Source organism: Rhinoderma darwinii, chromosome 7 (assembly GCF_050947455.1).
Source record: "Rhinoderma darwinii isolate aRhiDar2 chromosome 7, aRhiDar2.hap1, whole genome shotgun sequence".
Lineage (NCBI taxonomy): Eukaryota > Metazoa > Chordata > Amphibia > Anura > Rhinodermatidae > Rhinoderma > Rhinoderma darwinii.
Window position 1 is genome coordinate 38,660,039 of NC_134693.1, and position 20,723 is coordinate 38,680,761.

At 43.3% G+C, this 20,723-nt stretch overlaps 1 protein-coding gene across 4 annotated transcripts in view; it reads right to left on the minus strand.

Annotated features, from left to right (window-relative positions):
* Positions 1-20,723, minus strand: part of FNBP1L (formin binding protein 1 like) — a 137,040-nt gene that overhangs the window by 52,724 nt on the left and 63,593 nt on the right. For all 4 annotated transcript variants that reach the window (XM_075833192.1, XM_075833193.1, XM_075833191.1 and 1 more), the window contains exon 2: positions 18,952-19,067. In XM_075833192.1, the coding sequence (XP_075689307.1) occupies positions 18,952-19,067 (116 nt within the window). The remainder of the gene's footprint in view (positions 1-18,951; positions 19,068-20,723) is intronic.

A 20,723-nucleotide genomic window follows, 5' to 3' on the forward strand; every position in this document is an offset into this window, starting at 1 on the left:
CAAAGGATTATAAATGGAAATTCTGTAAAACTAAATTATATTTTCTGATTATTAGCCCATATTGGTTCTCGACCAATGGAAAAAAAAAAAAAAAAAAAAAGCAGCTAAGATGAGTCATACATAATTTATAGGAAATGGCCTGCCATTACAATCTAATAGAATAAAATCTTTGCACTGCTGGACTTAAAGGGGTTTTTCTTAAGATAGTAGAAGCAGAACGAAGGGACTGTGGCCTGGCGGCCCCTGCATTGTTGTTGCAGACACAGCGGTGCATCCATGCTTGCGGCGGTTCCTGCTTCAGCAGCTTCGCACCGTTCACTTAAATTTACCTAAGGCTTTAACAGCAGCATTTTATGTTAATCATTTCAAAGTCTCAACAGGGAAGGCTGTCAATCATTAATAGTGTGGGGGGGGGGGGGGAAGCCACCTTCCAGACCCTTCGGGCACATACAGGGAAGTCTTTCCATCATGGACACAGATTGGGAGAAGGACATTAATAAATAAATTACAAGTTAACGTTGGCCCATTTCATTTAAAAGTTAGAGCAGAAGCCGTGGAGCTGGTTCATGTATAATATGTTGCCCGCAGATCAGACACTTGTTCGGAAAGGTACATTTTAAACCGAAAATGATAAGCTGTCACTATCTTGTTCTTTTCAGTGAATTTCGTGCTTAAAGAGCATCTGTCACTCTTTTAGTCAGATGGAATACATTATAAACTTTTATTCTATGACATATCCTATTCTCTCGAGAACAGTTGACTGCAGTACTCCAGTCCTCTTCATTGTTTACTCAGGCAGAGTGCTGTACGTTTGGTTGTGGATACGTAAGGTACTGCAGCTCAGGCTTATTCACTGGAGTGAGACTGAGCTGCAATACCCGATACAGCCACAACCAAAATGTACGGCGCTGTGTCTGGATAAACGAAAAGGACGTGGCAGCGAGCTCTGCGGCCTCTTCATGCAGCGGATTGGCAGTAAGACTGGGAATTGGACCCCCACCAATCAGATATTGATGGCCTATCCAAAGAATAAGCCAACAATATTACAGGCTGAGAAAACCCCTTTTACGAGTTACAACTGCTGCAGAACTTATTTTTTGTATTCATTAATCTCATTGAACACCACTATAGTCAGCCTCCCCAAAGTCTGACTACCATTACTAACAAATAATAGCTGTTGGGGGCAAAGCAATCCAGTCTGTGTTGCTCAATGAAGCAGCTAATATTTCCACGAGTACAGGCAAACGCTGCATTAAAAACAGAAGAACACTTACTGATATACCTAGAGGCTCATGCATAGAAGCAGAACAGCTGAGGCCCTCTCGTTCTCCCTAATGACTATTGCTCTCAACATCTGTCCAGTCTGGTCATCCTTACTTACTACTGAAATTGCTAAATTAAAAATCAGTGTGGTTCGTAACCGTGCCATTTGCGTAACTAAGCATTTTCAGTGGAGTCTAATTTATTTATATTAACAACCTGCCCACCTCATTACCGGTCAGCAGAATCCATCCACTAGCAAACAAACGACTACAGAACAGTAAGGGTATGTTCACACGGCAGCGTCCATTAAGGCTGAAATTACGGAGCTGTTTTCAGGAGAAAACAGCTCCTGAATATCAGACGTAATGGCATGTTGCCGGCGTTTTTCGCAGCATCCATTACGGGCGTAATTGGAGCTGTTTTTCCATGGAAAACGGCTCCAATTACGTCCCAAGAAGTGACAGGCACTTCTTTCACGCGGGCGTCTTTTTTACATGCCGTCTTTTGACAGCGGCGCGTAAAAAAAATGACCGTCGGCGCAGAACATCGTAAAGCACATTCAAATGAATGGGCAGATGTTTGCCGGCGCATTGGAGCCATATTTTCGGACGTAATTCGAGGTTAAAACGCCCGAATTACGTCCGTAAATAGGGTGTGTGAACCCAGCCTAAGAGGGAAAGCGGGTAGTGTACACCAATGCAGAGGTATATACCATTCAGGATCCGTGGAGTGTTGAGTGACGCCGCCTATGCATTGTAATGGCTTGCAATAGTAATTGTCGGTTTCGCATGTAAATGGTCATGGAGTTTTCATGTGCTCAATAAGAGCTTTCAAAAGAATGTTCAGTGCCACCGCTACTTAGTGGAGCGCCGGCCGCATCACATCATGCGGACGACGCGTACACGCTTGTTGTCAGGAGCGGGGCAATGGCTGTATTACACCGCCGCTCTAACTGTGGTGATCAGAGAAACCTCTGATCTCCGCCGTTATTCCCTTGAATGCCGCAATTAAAGCTGACCGCAGCATTTAAAAGGGGCAAATGAGAAGGTGGGGGGGGATACCCCTTGGATTGCGTGACAGGAAATCCCTGTGACACGATCGAGGGACATAGCATGTATGGGCAGACAGCCCAGGGTCCATTGAAGGACCCCAGGGCTGTCTGACCATATTTCTTGTTGGGGCATACTTGGGTTTGGCTTAAAGAGGCTCGGTCACCACATTATAAGTGGCCTTTCTTGTACATAATGTGATCGGCGCTGTAATGTAGATTACACCAGTGTTTTTTTATTTAGAAAAACAATCATTTTTGACGGAGTTATGACCTTTATGCTAAGGAGTTTCTCAATGGACAACTGGGCGTGTTTTACTATATGACCAAGTGGGCGTTGTACAGAGGAGTGTATGACACTGACCAATCAGCGACATACACTTCTCTCCATTCATTTACACTGCAGATAGCGATATAGCTATATCGCTATTTGCAGTCACATAAACACACTATAACGCTACTCATGTGTTATGACAATGAATATACATTGCCTCCAGCCAGGACGTGACGTGTACTCATTCTCCTGACCACTTCTGTAGCGTCTCTGTGATTTACAGCACAGCAGGCGTAGTCTCGCGAGATTACGCTGTAAACTGTCATTCACAGCGAGATCTCGCTGTGCTGTGTTGTAAATCACACAGACGCTACAGAAGTGGTCAGGATTCTGAATACACATCACGTCCTGGCTGGAGGTAATGTATATTCATTGTCAGGACACATGAGTAGTGTTATAGTGTGCTTATGTGAATGCAAATAGCGATTTAGCTATATCGCTATCTGAAGTGTAAATGCATGGAGAGAAGTGTATGACGCTGATTGGTCAGCGTCATACACTCCTCTGTACAACGCCCACTTGGTCATATAGTAAAACTCTCCTCTCCACAGCTCTGTCCGTAGCACTGACACGCCCCCTTGCCTGTTCGGATGAAGAGACTGCAATCGCACACTCTCTCATGCTGTGGCACTGTCCATATCTGATTGGACAGTGTCACAGCCATAATAACACGCCCCCTTGACAGTACACGCCCCGTTGACTGTTCAGGGGGTTATTTAAATATCGGGTGCCAAATATAACGGCACCGATTTCTAAATAACCGTGGAAGGTAGAAAAAAAAATGTAAAGTGCCCCCGGGTTTGTGCAGCCCTCCCCATTACATGCTGCACATGTATGGGGCGGTGAAACCACACAGGCAGAGAACCTATCAGTACACAGACTAATATACTGGCGTATAGATATATGCCGGTACATTAAAGTTTAAAAATAAAAAATGTGTACCATAAATATAGGAAAACAATAACTACTCACTGTGATGAGGGCGGGGAGAAAGAACCCCTCATGATTATACCGGACTCATAACTATGTAAGTGCTTGTTTTCTTTGCCGGTTTCCATTTTCCAAAAAGGGACAATAAATAGCCATTTGGGCTAGTAAGAGAGCAGACCTGTCCTTGTGATATGCTGTCCTTACATATTCCGGTGACAGATCTGCTTTAAAAAAAAAGATTTTACCCTCATGAAACAATCCTCTACATTTCCAGACAAGCAGTTAACAGATTGCATTTTTTAATACACCAGTAAATGTTATCGAAATAGGTTAAGGCTATGTACACCTTTGAAATCGGGTGGGTTTTTGTGTAAATAAAATTGTGCAGTGTGAACTGATTGGACAGTGTGTAGGGAAACATCATATTGAGGGAATGGTAACCACTAATTGTTAATGTATTCATACATCTCCAGGAGGAATAACAGAGTAAGGCCTCATGCACACGACCGTAAAAACACCCGTTATTGCGGGTCGTTATTACGACCCGCAATAACGGGCTCATAGGCTTCTGTTAGCCACGGGTACCTTCCCGTTTGCTCACGGGAAGGTACCCGTGCCGTTAAAAAAGATAGAACATGCCCTATTTCATGCCGTAATAACGGCACGGGCATCCCATAGAAGTCTATGGGGCTCCCGTAATCATGGGTGGCTGCGTGTGTTCACCCGTGATTACGGGAGCGTTGCGAGGTGAGGCGAGGTCAGGGGACTACCCGGTCTGCAGGCCACAGCCCAGTGGCGTAACTACCGCCGGGACTACAATGAAAACTATGGCAGAGCGGGGAGGTATCTCCCCGCTCTGCCATAAACAAGACATGTATCCCCTATCCTGTAAAAAATAAAAATAAAAGACGTTCATACTTACCGACAACTTCCTGCTTCCTCCAGTCCGGTCTCCCGCCCGTTGCCTTGGTGACGCGTCCCTCTCGACATCCGGGCCGACGTCCTGGATGACGTTTCAGGCCATGTGACCGCTGCAGCCAATCACAGGTCAATCACAGGCTGCAGCGGTCACATGGACTGCCGCGTCATCCAGGGATGTCGGGCTGGATGTGAAGAGAGGGACGCGTCACCAAGACAACGGCCGGGTAAGTATGAATTTCTTTAACTTTTATTACAGAAAAGGCTGTCCCTTCTCTCTATCCTGCACTGATAGAGAGAAGGGGCTGCCGATTAGTGCAGTGCTATTTTGCTGCCAAAAACGTGCTCGTAAATACGGGTGGAATACGTGTGACACCGGACCCATATTTACGAGCACGGGTTCGTAAATACTGGTGCAAAACGGGTGGAATACGTGTGACACCGGACCCGTATTTACGCCAGTATTTACGGGTGTGAAAAAATACGGTCGTGTGCATGAGGCCTTACAAAGCAATGTAAGGTTATTTTTACAAGTCCCCAATATATACTGTAAAAGGCTTCATTAAAGGGATTATCTGGTTTAGAAAGCCCATTTTCAAATACCCTATTATGGAAATCTGTTAGCAGAGGAGGTTCCCCCATTCAGGACCCTTATCTATTAGTCAGAGTAGAAAATTGCTACAAAGAGTGTCCCTCACTATGGGTTTCTTAGCCCGTCCATGCGTTACATGGGCAGCCCATTGATTTTGGCTGATTGCTGGGGGTCCCAGCAACGGGACGACCTTTGATCAGATTATTTTTGAGCACCTTTCAAACAAAAATGGATTGTGCATAGCAGACAACCCCTTTAAAATGAGCACACACTTTTTTTTCCCCAAAGATGTACATTACATAATACATGGCTAATAAAAAAAAAAATCACTGATCAGGTTATACTCCATTCAGTCAGATGTCCAAAGAGATAGGCCTTATTTATATGAACGTGTGAGTTTTGCTTGCGTAAAAAACGCAGCGTTTTGCGCGCGTTACAGTTACATGTGTCAGTGTTTTGTGCGTGTCTGCGTTATTTTTGCGAGTATGGCATCCTTATGTCAAGTGGTTTTGACGTATGCAAAATGAAATGGAGGTGGTTTTCTTTTTCTCATAATTTTTTGAGCATCAGTTGCGCCAATCACGCACAGCACACGGATGTGCGTCTGTGTGATGCCCGTGATTTTCATGCACCCATTGACTTCAATGGGAGCGTGATGCGCAAAAAACGCTCAAGTATAGGACTTATTTACACAAGCGTATTTCACGTCTGTGATACGCGCGTGAAAATCACGCACATCGCACGGACCTATGTAAGTCAATAGGGCCATTCAGACATTCCGTGTTTTTCACGCAGCGTGTATCCGCTGCGTGAAACTCACTGCATGTCCTATACGTGAGCGTTTTTTGCGCATCACGCACCCATTGAAGTCAGTGGGTGCGTGAAAATCACAGACATCACACGGATGCACATCCGTGTGCTGTGCGTGATTCGCGCAACAGTTGCTCAAGAAATGGAGAATAAAACCACCTCCTTCATTTAATTTTAAATAAGTCCAAAACACGTGACACAGGGATGTTATACGCGCAAAAATAACGGACACGCACAAAACACTGATGACACACGTAACTGCAACACGCGCAAAACAATGTGTTTTTTACGCGCGCAAAACGCACACGTTCGTGTAAATAAGGCCTTACATTTACATACAAAGAAGCTTGCCAGAAAAGTAATAGGAAAATTGTTCCTACAACCGCAAAATAGATCCATGCAGAATGCCTATGGATCGCTACAATATACGATCGCTACACCCTAGAGCAACCATGGTAGTTTGACGTAGGTAAAATAAAAATGATATACATTATATCAGTGGTCTCAAACACGTGGCCCACGGTGTAGGTGGTAGCACCATCTACCGAGGGGACTGTGGCACCATCTACCGAGGGGGAACTGTGGCACCATCTACCGAGGGGGAACTGTGGCACCATCTACCGAGGGGGAACTGTGGCACCATCTACCTAGGGGAACTGTGGCACCATCTACCGAGGGGAACTGTGGCACCATCTAAGAAGGGGCTGCCCAATCTTGATATTCTAGTGTCTGCCAAATACTGCCAACTGAGCAGCCAGACTGCATTTAGTGACACAAACCGGAAAACTGGATTGTTAAAATGAGCATGTTGAGTAAACTCACAAATTTCCAATAAGTTTAAACCTAGTGGTAGTATTCTAGTAATGTAGTATTATTGTTATAGTAATGTAGTATTGTTATAGTAATGTAGCATTGTTATAGTATTTCAAATAACGAATTGATTAACAATGATTTCGGATCGTATCAAATTTGAAAGTAATGCAGCCCGTCAACTTCACATTTTTTCTATGGGCGGCCCATTTACCCAGTCGAGTTTGAAACCCCTGCATTAGATCATAATTACATGGAGCAATTACTACATTGATCTGACATACTTTGGTGTTGAAATATGAACGCTTGAAGATGAAGGCCCAAGCCAGAGGTTGCAATAGAGAGTCTGATAACTGATATTAATGTAGGTGGTGATACAGTGTAGCTGATCACATGGTGCTCATTACTTAAAACCTCCGATCAGCTTTGGGGGAACCTGACAGCAAGTGTTCAGGTCCCCTGCAGTACCTCTGCTGGGCAAATTAAGAATTGCACTAAGTAGTTAAGCAGCCGGCATCTGAGCTTTTTCTGATTCTGGTAGTTAAAGCGAGGTGTCTGTTGTAATATAAAGCAGAGATGTTGGGTATGGAGCCAGCTACCCTCCTGAGCCTGCTCCATAGTACTAGAGCGCCAAGTGGCAGAGGAGGCTCTCTGGCACATCATGATGAAACCTACAATTTGACAGACACATCAGTAGCGAAAGCGCTTATTAACTGTATGCACATTGTCCCCCATTTGTTTGAAAAAGCTTAGATATCAAAGGGGATAAAAAGCAAGAGAAGCGGCAACGAAGCGGCTTGTATTCTTTTTTTTGCAAGTTGTAAAAAGCAAAAGAAAGACGGAACCTCACCTATGAATGCCCTTTAAAGAGGCTCTGTCACCAGATTTTGCAACCCCTATCTCCTATTGCAGCAGATCGGCGCTGCAATGTAGATCAGAGTAACGTTGTTTTTTTTTTAAACGAGCATTTTTGGCCAAGTTATGACCATTTTTATATTTATGCAAATGAGGCTTTCTAAAGTACAACTGGGCGTGTTTAAAGTTATGTACAAGTGGGTGTGTATTGTGTGTGTACATCTGGCCGTTTTTACTTCTTTTACTAGCTGAGCGTTGTGACTAGACGTGTATGATGCTGACGAATCAGCATCATCCACTTCTCTTCACAACGCCCAGCTTCTGGCAGTGCAGACACAGAGCGTGTTCTCGAGAGATCACGCTGTGACGTCACTCACTTCCTGCCCCAGGTCCTGCATCGTGTCGGACGAGCGAGGACACATCGGCACCAGAGGCTACAGTTGATTCTGCAGCAGCATCAGCGTTTGCAGGTAAGTAGCTACATCGACTTACCTGCAAACGCTGATGCTGCTGCAGAATCAAATGTAGCCTCTGGTGCCAATGTGCCCTCGCTCGTCCGACACGATGCAGGACCTGGGGAAGTGACGTCACAGCGTGATCTCTCAAGAACACGCTGTGTGTCTGTGCACTGCCAGAAGCTGGGCGTTGTGAAGAGAAGTGGATGATGCCGATTCGTCAGCATCATACACTTCTAGTCACAACGCCCAGCTAGTAAAAGAAGTAAAAACGCCCCGATGTACGCACACAATACACGCCCAGTTGTACTTTAGAAAGCCTCATTTGCATAAATATAAAAATGGTCATAACTTGGCCAAAAATGCTACTTTTTTTAAAAAAAAACGTTACTCTTATCTACATTGCAGCGCCGATCTGCTGCAATAGGAGATAGGGGTTGCAAAATCTGGTGACAGAGCCTCTTTAAGTTTAGGGAGGGTTAAATGGTACCGGTAAAACCAATAAACTTATCCGAGATTTTATCATACATGATATTTACATTTTGTAATAAAACCACAAAAACAAAAAGAGATTGGAATGCAGAGACTGAAGTGGAAAGCACAACAGTGGATGAGCTCCCATTCACCTCCAACCTCAAGCAGCCTACACATCATATAAACATAAACATTGTTTTCCTTAATTTCTTCAACACATCCTCCCCAACCACAGCAAGAGGGAAGGAAAACACAAGGCGACAGAGCGTTGGTTCACATGAGATTTTATCCAGAACAGTCTTTTAGTCCTGATTAACGGATTTGTAGAAATAGATTGTGCCACTATTAACCATCATTTATTGTACAGATCATAAAAAGAAACATTGTTTGCCATTTACAGGCCATTAAAAAAATGATCTAATGAAGTTATGATCTTCACTTACAAAGTATGGTGCCATATGGTGTTCAAAGTGTAACAATTTACACATTTACCTAATGAGCGGAGTACTGGTGGACATGCATGCTCTGTCACTCTCCCCACAGCCAGGTCTCTGCATAGTGATCCTCTGTTCACTGCAGAACAGCCAATAGAAGTAGCTTTCTGCCCTGCTTGTCAGGGAAGGAAAACCGTTTCTGCATTAGTACAGCAGTAGAGCGGAGAATACTCATTTTGCAGGGCACTGTATGGTCAGCTGCCAGAGGGGGAAGGAGACCGTTTCTGCTCAGAGCCCCTCCCCCAGCAGCACAGATTAGCAGCAGCACAGATTAGCAGCAGCACCATGGGGGAATCCTGAAAGCAAAACAATGCTGAAAAAAATATTTATTTTTTATGCTAGAAACATTGTAAATTACTTTAAAACAGCTATTAATAGCATTTCAGGACTTTAGATCTGAAAGTGATTTATGCAGTTTTAAGTTCTATAATAAGAGAATACAATGAGCCGTTTTTTTGCAATAAATGTGCAATGTTTCTGCAGTTTTATTATCTTTACTTTTACGGACCTGAAGAAATACATAGTCTAATACAGAGGTCTGAATTGCTCATTTCTGATGACATGCTATCCCACACTTCCCAAAATGAAATTATAACGCAATATTAAGGCTCTATTCCCACGACAGGGTCCAAGTGTCGGCCGAAAAAAAACGGATGTTTTGGACCGTTTTTCCCGGACGTTTTGCATCCGATTTTGACCCATTTTGCAGCCGTTTTTTTTCCCCTGTCCATTTTAAAAATCTGATGAATTTCATTTGTACATTTTCTGCCACACGCTGCCCTCTGTGATAATGCTGCACACTACCCTCTGCAGATAATGCCACACACTGCCCTGTGTAGATACTGCCACAGCCCCATGTAGGTAATGCCACACAGACCCCTGTAGGTAACGCCACACAGCCCCCTGTAGGTAGTTCTACACAGGAACGTTCTACATAGCACCCCTGCCCCCCCCCCATCCAGGAGAAGTCACTGACTTCAATGTCAATATATAAAAAGTGAAGTCAGGGACTTCTCCTGGAGTGGAAACACCGGCCACAGGGTCTGGGATTCCGCTTCAGAAGTGCCTGACGTCACTGTGTCCCTATATGGACAGTGTAGTCAGTGACTTCTCCTGAAGCGGAATCCCCAATCCCCGGCCACAGCGTTGCTGAAGCTGTGGCCGGGGATTCCGCTCCTACAGGGAGCAAAAAAAATACCCTCCTCCTTCTCCTCTCATGCACTTCGCACTGTGATGAGAAGGAGAGAGCGCGAGCGACTGAAGACACGTTCCAGTGACGGCCGTGTATTACCGGGCACCATAGACTTCTATGGGAGCCGGGTGGCCGGGAGAACGGCCGAAAATATGGCATGTCCCATTTTTTGACGCCTGGGTTTCCCGGGCCGTCAAAAAAAATCGGTTGTGTAAATAGCCCCATCTGAGGTCTATTGTTCCTGCTGCGGCCGTGTGACGGACGTTTTTTGAACGGCCGTCACAAGGCCGGGAAACCCTGTCGTGTGAATCGGGCCTAAGACTACTGTATTGGATTGTGAGGTCTAATGAAGTCTTGTGGCTTCCTGGTCCACAAGCAAGTTTAGCTTATCCTAATACAACATATAACAAGATGATTTTTTTGACTGCAGAAAAACCGGTAAATACACTTTAATATGCCACGCTTTGTACATGACATCACTGACTGTTATATTTTCTCTCAAAACTTCAGGCTACATGTGCACATTGCGTATTTTGCTGCGGAAAATAAGCACCAAAACCGCAGCAATACGTAGGAAGTTCGCAGATAAAACCCACACGTAATCCTGGGTTTTTTGGTGCGTTTTTTAAGTACGTTTTCATGCTGCGGGTTTTGGTGCGATTTGCCATAGTACTTGGCAGATACAATTTGCAAGTGGAAACACAAGATAAATGGACCGCAGGTCAATTTCCAGCCCTAAAAATACTGCTGAGCGTACATGAAATTTCATGGAATCTCAGACTATGCTGGTACTGTATTACGATGCTAAATTGCTGAATGAAAATCCGCGTGGAAAAAAAACCAATGTGCATCGTATGCATTGAGCCCAAGATGGAACTTTAGCCAGATATGTAGAAATTCATAAGGGAAAATTGAGTAGTAAATGTCTATGTATCCAGGCACTGCAGAAAACCGAATTTAAGAGCAAATGAGAGAACTTTTGGCTTTTCATTCAAAATAGTCTGTGCCATGATATCATACCATGCAAAGTATTACCCATCTGAGGTCCTATGATACAGCAATCTCCGGTTTCACCCTGTTTGCTTCGGGTTGTTCATGAGACCATCAGCACTTTGCATTGAGCCAATTGCCTATAATGCATATAAAGAAAATCTCCCTCTGAAGGATAGTATCAGTACAAGAACCATATCAATTACTGCATGAAAAAGCAGGCAGAAATACCCCCATACTTCCCTAAGAATTCTGCAACGGGGGCTGGAAGATCAACCCATCTTCTAGCAAAAAGTGAATGTTCTGCTTTTGAATGGAGAAATATTTTAAAATATAATTAAAAACCTATTAGGCTGGGTTCACACTGGGTATATACGATAGTAAAGTTTCCCGGTGTTTACATTAAACAGATCCATATGCCCCCATTCACCTGACAGAGGTCAAGAGTGTCCTTTTGGTCTCCAACAGGGTAGTATACTTTTACGCAGGATAAAATAGCACAGTCGACTACGCTATTCTATCCAGAGGCATTCGCAAAAAATAAAATTGATGCCAGGCGATATACTTCGGACCCTATGGGTGACGGATATCATGTATGACATCCATCAGTGGCATCGTTTTTAACGTATTCATTTGAATCTTTTCTTGCCATATATGTTAAATGTACACTGCAAATGTGTGAACACAGCCTTAGCTAAAAATGCAAAAATAGCCCTAAAATCATGGCCAGTACAAGTAGCAATGCATCTATTCAGAAAAAAAGGGGCCTGAAAATAGTGTCTACCAAACAATTTGATTCAGCAGCTATATTTCTTGGGCGGGTTGGTTGCGGTTGTTAACGACTTCATCTTTCTTTTTTACTGAGTTGAATAAAAACGACTGCTTTCTAATAGTACTGAAACATATAAAGGTCACTGTCCCTTTAAGACTTGTCCCATATTACCATTTTAAATACAACATTGAAACTTTGCAGCATTTGATTAAAGCTGAAAAATATTGTGACATTGTAACACACAAGAGGGGTGTAAAGATTAAAGCCAGGCTTTCCCCAACAAAAAAAAGACTGCTCCTAAAGCTCAGAGTAAACTGCTGTCACCTTTAATTAAAAGGCCACAATGCTGAAAGGCTGGGCAGCGATCAGCATGCAGATCAGGTAAGCACCAGGATACCGCTAGTTAATACTGTATTGAGGGCTTTGCATTTACTTCATCATGTAGTAGATTTACTATAGATGGCTTTCCTTGGGTTCTAACAAGCAGATGTTTAAACAATACCGCAAATATTTCACATGAAAATTCAAGCACAACCTTCTATTTTTTTTTTACAGTCATTAGTGAGAGACATATGGTTATAGGACTACAAAGAAAATAAACACACAAATTGTAGGGGGAGCTGAACCTACATACAACATTCTGATTGGGAATCCGTTTTGATTTTGCAGCTTAAGATTTTCCCTATTAAGATATCATATAATCATCAACATGACCTGCCATTACAGCTCCTACAGCGAATGTCATCCTACTTTTCTAGACCCCTGAAAGGTAAATCTGTCCAGTTCTACTGATAAAAGGTCAATTGGAGGGGGGGGGGGGGGATAGAAGAGAAAAAAGCAAAACAAACAACCGACAACTGGGGCTTATTTATCAGAACTGTCCTGCCAATAGCAATAAATGCATCTAAATAAACTTTTAAAAAACTTTAAACAGGTCATAGTGACATGTCAAATTTTGATTGGTGGGGGTCCGAGTGCGGAGACCCCTACCGAGCGCCAAGACGAAGGAGAAGAAGCCTCGAGGGAGAGATATGTCGCTTAGTTTCAGCTATGTCGCTTAGTTTCCTCGGAAAGCAGAGCAAGCGGTGTACGGGCCCAAAGACTTTCTATTGAGTTTGTACACCGACTATTCAGCTTTCCAAGGAAAGCCGATAAGAAACGAAGCGACACAGGGCTCATTTGAGCGCTTTTGCAGATTCATTTTAGCGACCTGTGGCGATCTCAGTGCTCGGACCCCCACAAATCAAAACTTCTTACATGTTACTAAGACGTGTCAAAAGTTTTTAAAAGTTTAGTTACCCTTTAACAATGAAAGCTGAGCAGTGATTGGATGCGATGGGCAGTTTTCTCTGTTAAAATTAGATATGGATCTCTGTTGAGCCTGATGGAGAGACTATTGGTCCCAAATCACATTGTGAGATAGTAAAAAGATTAACGGACGGCCATTTTCAAGTGATATTACTTCTCCAACACCGGGAACTTGTGCCATAATTTATTTGGAGAAACAACAAGAGTCCTAGAATGGACTAGAAATCATGTGCTTTCAGCTATAAAGGTGCATTCAGATGTTGCAGTGGAGGCGCGGGTAAAACGCATTAAAAAAGCATCTAAAACTGAATGCGGTTTAGCCTCGATTTACTGTCTGGTACGGTTTTCAATGTGGTTGTAACAAATGTGGTGGTAAAAAAAGCAACCGCAGCAAAAATCGCGCAAAATCGTGGCAAAACCGCATACGGTTTTAACTGCACTGTCTGAACGCATTCGAAGGCCTCCTTCACACACAGAATTCTGGCATCTCAGTCCACATAAAAAACAAACACTAGCAGTTTTCAAATGTAACATTCATTTATGGTGTTTTTCATTTGGGGTCATTTTGCACAGGCTTTTTCTGGGGGTTTTGAAGTCCTGTAATGAATCTTGTGGGGAAATACGCCGTACACAGAGCATACTGCTTTTGGAAAAGCCGCAACGGACCAGAGAGTTGCCGCAAAATGCTCTGTGTGAATGCTCTGTGCTCTAAGTCTTTATTCAGGCAGTGTAGTTAAAACCGCATGCGGTTTTGCTGTCATTTTCGGTGCGGTTGTTTTTTTTACTGCAACCAAATTAAAAAAAACAAGGAAAAACGCATGTGGTTTTTGGAATCTTTATTTTTATGCCATTTTAACCGCACCGCAACGTCTGAATACAGCTTTATTTCTAGTCAATTCATAAGGAGAAATGTTTTGGTTTTTTTTTCAAATACAATTCACTTCATTGTAGTAATTGGCTACTGTGGTAAAAGACCAAAAATGGTACGTGTAATCATAGCTTTCAAATACGCAATTTAGCAACTTTCTTGAAAACAGCTAAACCTAAGGCTGGGTTCACACGACCATGTTAAGTCCGTAATGTACGGAACGTATTTCGGCCGGAAGACCCGCACCGAACACAGTGCAGGGAGCCGGGCTCCTAGCATCATAGTGATGTACGATGCTAGGAGTCCCTGCCTCGCTGCAGGACAACTGTCCCGTACTGTAATCATGTTTTCAGTACGGGACAGTAGTTCCACGCAGAGGCAGGGACTCCTAGCGTCGTACATCACTATGATGCTAGGAGCCCGGCTCCCTGCACTGTGTTCGGTCCGGGTCTTCCGGCCGAAATACGTTCCGTACATTACGGACGTAACATGGTCGTGTGAACCCAGCCTTAGACTCATTGGCACCTAAAAATTCCTGAAACTGTTCACCAGGATCAGGGTCAGAGTGACCCATCATAGTACCAGAAGGCCCTCCAGTGGGCCTAGACTGACAATAATGCGCCACAAAGGTACAGCAGAAGACAACTCCATTTGGAACCAACCACTTGCCACTAGTGTCCATTTCTTATGAGTAGATTCACAAATAACCTGTTTGATAATATTAAATTGTCCTTTATGTGAAATAAAGTTAATACTGAAATTAAGGGTAAGGCCACACGGAGTGTCCCTGACATGGCCAACAACCGCACCGGCACCACGGTCGGCGTGGCCGTCAAATACCCTGTTAATGGCCACACGTTAATGCGGGTAAAACTTCCCTTTATCTGCAAAATTGTGCGGCCATTAACTAATATACCCTTTATGGCCATGCGATTTTGCAGGTAAAGGGCCGTTTTACTTGCAATAACGCACGACCATTAACAGGCTATTTGACAGCCGCGCCAACCATGGTGCCGGCGGGGTTGTTGGCTGCGTCACAACAGTGTCAGGGCCGCTCCGTGTGGCCTTACCCTGAAAGTGGATGTGCATATGTTTTTTGAAGACGGAAGTGTTAGTACTCAATCATTTCCTTTGCAGGGCCTGAAGTGCCCTAAACATCTACCCAACACTAGACATCTACCCAGGAGAATATCATCTACGCACGGATTACTTTTGTCCACAACAACCAATCATATTACACCTGCTTTTGAAGGGTTTCATGGGCAACTGCTCCACTAGGTTTTACAAGTAAGGCCCTGCATTCTCCATTCCAAAACACATTCTATAGGTGCCAACAATTTTATAAGGCCAAGATGCATATACAGTACTTAAAGGTAATGAGTAATGCAGTTTTGCACGTACCATAACGAACTATTACTCAATGCTAGGCCTAATGCATATGACCGTGGCAACTTGCAGTCCGCAAAACCACAGGTTTCGTTGTCTGTATTTGCAGTCTACTTGTCCGCAAAAAAACTTCCGTAGTGCGTCCGTGTGTCATTAGTTTTCTTTGATCCTCAAAAAAAAAGTAAGGCTGGAATTGATGTCACCAGTTTGTCCCAACTCCCTGAGTAGATCACATGATCTGCAAATACGGACTGTAAAATGAAATGTCCTGAGTTTTTGCAGCCCTGACATGGTTCCATGAACATCATGATTGTGTGCACGGGGCCATATAAATGAATAGGTCCGTGTACTATCCACAAAATTGTGGATAGCATACGGACATAAAAAATAAAAAAAAACACATGGTCGAGTGCATTAGGCCTTAGGGTATGATTTTACAGTGGTATATAATGTTGCCTTTCATAACAGTAGAGCTGTAAAGACATTCTTATGATTCAGTCAGAATTGCAGCTGATCTAATCTGTCCTTATTCTGTGCCTTCCGCCTGTATGACACTATGCTGATGTATGATGTCTGGAGTTCACCAAGCAGCCCGAGGCTTTACATGGTACTCATGTGAAATTCCAAACTTCTGAAAACAGTCATTTTCTAGCTGCGCTTCCTACAGGGACTGTCAGAGATGAAGAGAAACAATTTTTTAAGAAAATTTCATGGTCACTAGGGGTTAAAGCAAAAAGCTTGTTTTGATACAATATGAAGATTTCAGGCATGGTACGCTAAATGAAACACATACTCTGCATAAATAGAAAGAATGGTTGATAGAACTCAATCCCAAGATGCAACTCCAGACACGGCCCATGGACAATAGCAATGCGGTGTGTTAAAACTATGAAGTCGACATGTCACTACAAAATAGCCATTTTGTTATTGGGATTAGTGTGGGTCTCAGTAAGGGTATGTTCACACGCGGAGTCAAAAACGTCTGAAAATACGGAGCTGTTTTCAAGATAAAGCAGCTCCTAATTTTCAGAAGTTTAAGCCACTCGAGCTTTTTCAAATAGAATCTATGAAAAACAGCTCCAAAAACGTCCCAAGAAGTGTCCTGCACTTCTTTTTCGCGGCCGTTTTTCAAAATGGTCGCGTCAAAATACGGCCCATCGGAACAGAAGGTCATTTTTCCCATTGATTTTAATGGGTAGATGTTTGGAAGAGTTGTGCTTCCGATTTTTCGGGCGCTTACGGCCCGAAAAAACTGTGTGAACATACCGTAATTGGAAAGGCAGAGAAAAGTAAAAACTTCAGTGCTCTTAGAGCTTCAAGTACAGTACCTATGAGGAGCCTTTCCCTTTGAAGCCCAGCTGGTTGTGCTGAAGACCTCTCCATCTTCCTAATTCATTAACAGGAAGGTATTATCAATGTTTGTCACGGTCACCGTTTCTGCAGTAATATCAGGACTTTATAAGCTAGACATTCCTCTCTATCGACACAATTGCAGCTAGCGTGCCAGCTGCTCCTGCAGTAATCAGAAGGGTGGGAGTAAAGAACTGCAGTAATTGAAAGTCTCCTTCTACTGTGCCCCATATTGAAATTAATGTAGCGTTGACCAGCAACCGCATCTGTGTGTGTGTGTCACTCTCTACACCATCCTCCCCCTCCCATCTCCATAAACTTCTATGGGTAACCGGATCTCTCAGTTAGCTGGTGATCCGTCTTGTTTCGCAAGACAGATTTAGAGAGAAATTTAGAGAGTAAATAGTTTGCAGGGAGAGAGGGGGAAGAAGGGAATGATTCCGATAAGTGGATAAAAAGGAATTTTTCTCTAATATAGATCACAAAGTTTCTTATATTCTCATACTATTGATGAATGCAAAGTTTGTTGAAAGGTTAGGGACCATTTAGACACAGAGTTGCATATTCGAAGAGGTTTCTAGGTCAATCACCGGAGGTACACTTTAAATCCCGGATAACCTTGTAAAGGCTGTATTCACACACTGCAGATTCATTACCATTTTTACAAAAATCATGAAGTACCTTGAAGTATCCCGGACCATAATACTGTAATATTATGTAAGGTTTTAAAGTCCTTATTTTGAGAAGTACAAAAGCATGAAACTAAAACCTTAAATATTACAAAGCTAAACCATAAAAAAAAAAAAATCAAACCTATAAATAGTTCTGTCATCACAGGTCAGAATTATCTTGAAAGGCTACTAAAACAGTATGAAGTTCTTTATTCTTTTGAAACCGGTCATTTGAATGTGGACTCAAAGCCAATCCATTGTCACAACTTCCTGTACAAAAGTCCCGTGTGTGACTTACTTCACCATACTATAAACCAATCCTGCCTGGTATTTTGCAGTGTGGAAAAGTGCGGAGGTCCCCAGATTGGCCATCTTGCTGACCAATACAACCTGGTAAGGTGCTGTTGATATCTGGCATGCTGGCGCAGCACTGTTGTGAGCCATGCAGTAACAAAAAAAAATGTCCTGCACAGTAGACCTGCAAAAATTATACTGTTACCACTCCATACCGCTATCCATCATTAGTCTTTATCTTGGGAAAGGCATGAGAACTCTTAGTGGAACTGTAAAGGATCTGCCAGGCACAACTTCTGTGTATACTCCCATAGGTAATCAGTCTGCACCTGAGTCTATGTCTCTGAAACTGACTCCATCTTCCACCACTCAGGATGGCAGGCTTAGGAGTGGGAGAGCCTATCGCAGCCTGGCCAGACGGAGCTAGCTCCCGCCCTCTGTCTATTTATACCTGCCTTTCCTGTTCCTCCTTTGCTTGTGATTCTTCTCGTGTGGTTTCCTGGCCCAGCTACAGCTTCTAACCATTTGATCCTGCTCCATACTGACCCAAGCTTACTGACTACTCTCCTGCTCTGCGTTTGGTACCTCGTGCACTCCTGGTTTGACTCGGCTCGTTCACCACTCTTGTTGCTCACGGTGTTGCCGTGGGCAACTGCCCCTTTCCCTTTGCTTTGTGCTCCCTTGTCTGTTTGTCTCGTGCACTTACTGAGCGTAGGGACCGCCGCCCAGTTGTACCCCGTCGCCTAGGGCGGGTCGTTGCAAGTAGGCAGGGACAGAGTGGCGTGTAGATTAGGGCTTACTTGTCCGTTTCCCTACTCCCGTCATTACAGGAACCTTGGGATTCTGGAGAAACCAGTGGAAGAAACCCCATTTTAAGGGAAGGAGGTTGAAGGTTGCATAACAATAGAAGTAAATCGGCTCTGTTCTGACAGTCGAGGCAAAGTCACAGCACATTTACATGTACCCCATTATGTTCAACGACCAGGGTTATTCAGCATCATTACAAACCTCCTCACACGTAGAAAGATTGATTACTTCATCTTAAACGCAAAGTTGGTCAATTCTGTAATAGTTCGTTGAATGCGCATGAAAATCTGCGGCTTTAACACGAAGCCTTATTATTAGAGTAACACTTACCTAAGCTGTTTTGCATAGTTCTGCTCGATTTCTAATCGTTCTTTGACAAATTTTGCATACTTGTCCAGGAAGTCTAATCCCCATTGCGTGTGTTTCTCTAAATTATCGAACTGATCCTGTAACATAAAGAAACAAGTAATCAGCAAAACGCGCAATCTACTTTTACTGCTTATTCACATAAAATATTTTCTTAATTAAATCTAATAGAACTGGTTAAAACATAAGTCCTCGGATATTGCTGGTCATATTAATAACTACAGTGTGTATTGTCATCTAGCACATCGAAGATCATTGACCATAGTAGTAATGCACCTACACCCTTCCACCAGACTACGACTACCTGGAGATTAGGTTTTGGAAGATCGTGTTTAAGCAAGGTTTATCATATATTAAAGCAGCCATAGCTGTATATATTTTTTGGCAAGGAAGGAAGGAAGGAAGGAAGAATAAAATTCATTATTGGAAAAATTGCCAGACCAGATATTTTGCCCAGATGTCCAGAACCACTTGTTCTAAGATTATTGCCCAACATATTAGGCTGCGTCCAGACGTACATGCAGATATTGAGGTTACATGCGATTTGGCTGAAGATTTCACCCTATGCATTGCAAAAGATTAAACCTGTGGTAAAAATCAGTGGGGTTTTCCCACACAAGTATGATGAGCATGTTGCAGATTTGTTACATTTTCACGCAGATGATTTTTTCCACTACATGTAGATGGGGGTCTATAAAACCCTGTCCACTTCTATTATACTGTATAATGCTGCAGATTTGCACCGCAAATCCGCAAAGAATACACTGTGTGTGAACCCCGGCCATACTACACGGCCATTGACCCTTACAGATTATTAGTACAATTGCTTGCACTTCCCAGAAACCAAATCACCACTGCAAAGCTCTGTGCAAACATTAAGCCAGCAAGAAATGCTGGGAAATGTCACCTCTAAAGCCTGCAGAACCGTGAATACTACGTTACATGCTGTAACTGGGGGTAAGTACACGATCAGCAATGCAATGTATTTGTAAACTTTTTATGTTGATTAATTCTATATATAAACTGTAAAATGCTATTCTAAAGGTGGACATACCCTTTAAAGGACACCTTTAGTTTTAAGGCTAAGAACTTGATGTAGGATGGCAACTAATGTCATTCGTACCTTTTTTTTCTTATTCAAAATTTTTTATTGAGTTTCAAAACACAAAATTACACAACATAGTGGAGGGAAGGCCTCCACACCATAAATGGAACCGACAAACAAGGTCAGTGGACCAAATCAAAAACAAATCAGAACAACAACAAAAAAGAGAAATCAATCAATAATGTGCATCACATCTCAATAGGAAGGACACTGCGCAGTATACAACAGTAGCATGGAGAATTCTTACAGCAAAACATCAGGAGGCACAGTGAGGCCACTTAATTCAAACAGAGAGGCAGCGGCACATTACCCTAGACAGGGGAAGAGAAAGTATAGAAAAAGGTCCCAAGAGGGGGAGGAGTAGGAGGGAGGGGAGAGGACAAGGGGATCCTGGACTCCGATTCTGGGGTATTCTGGGTGAAAAAACATCAGCCAGCAAGCGTCACAGTACATTTCACAAGAGCATAGGCCAACTCAGGTTACAGCCGTGAGGTAGGAAGGAGAAGAAAGAAACACTATCCAAGGAGACCACGTAGATGTGTATTTTACCACAGCTGCCGGAGAGTGAGCCACCAGGTGTTCCATTCGCTGTATCGCGGCAACTTCCCGAAACCACTCATCTAATGTTGGG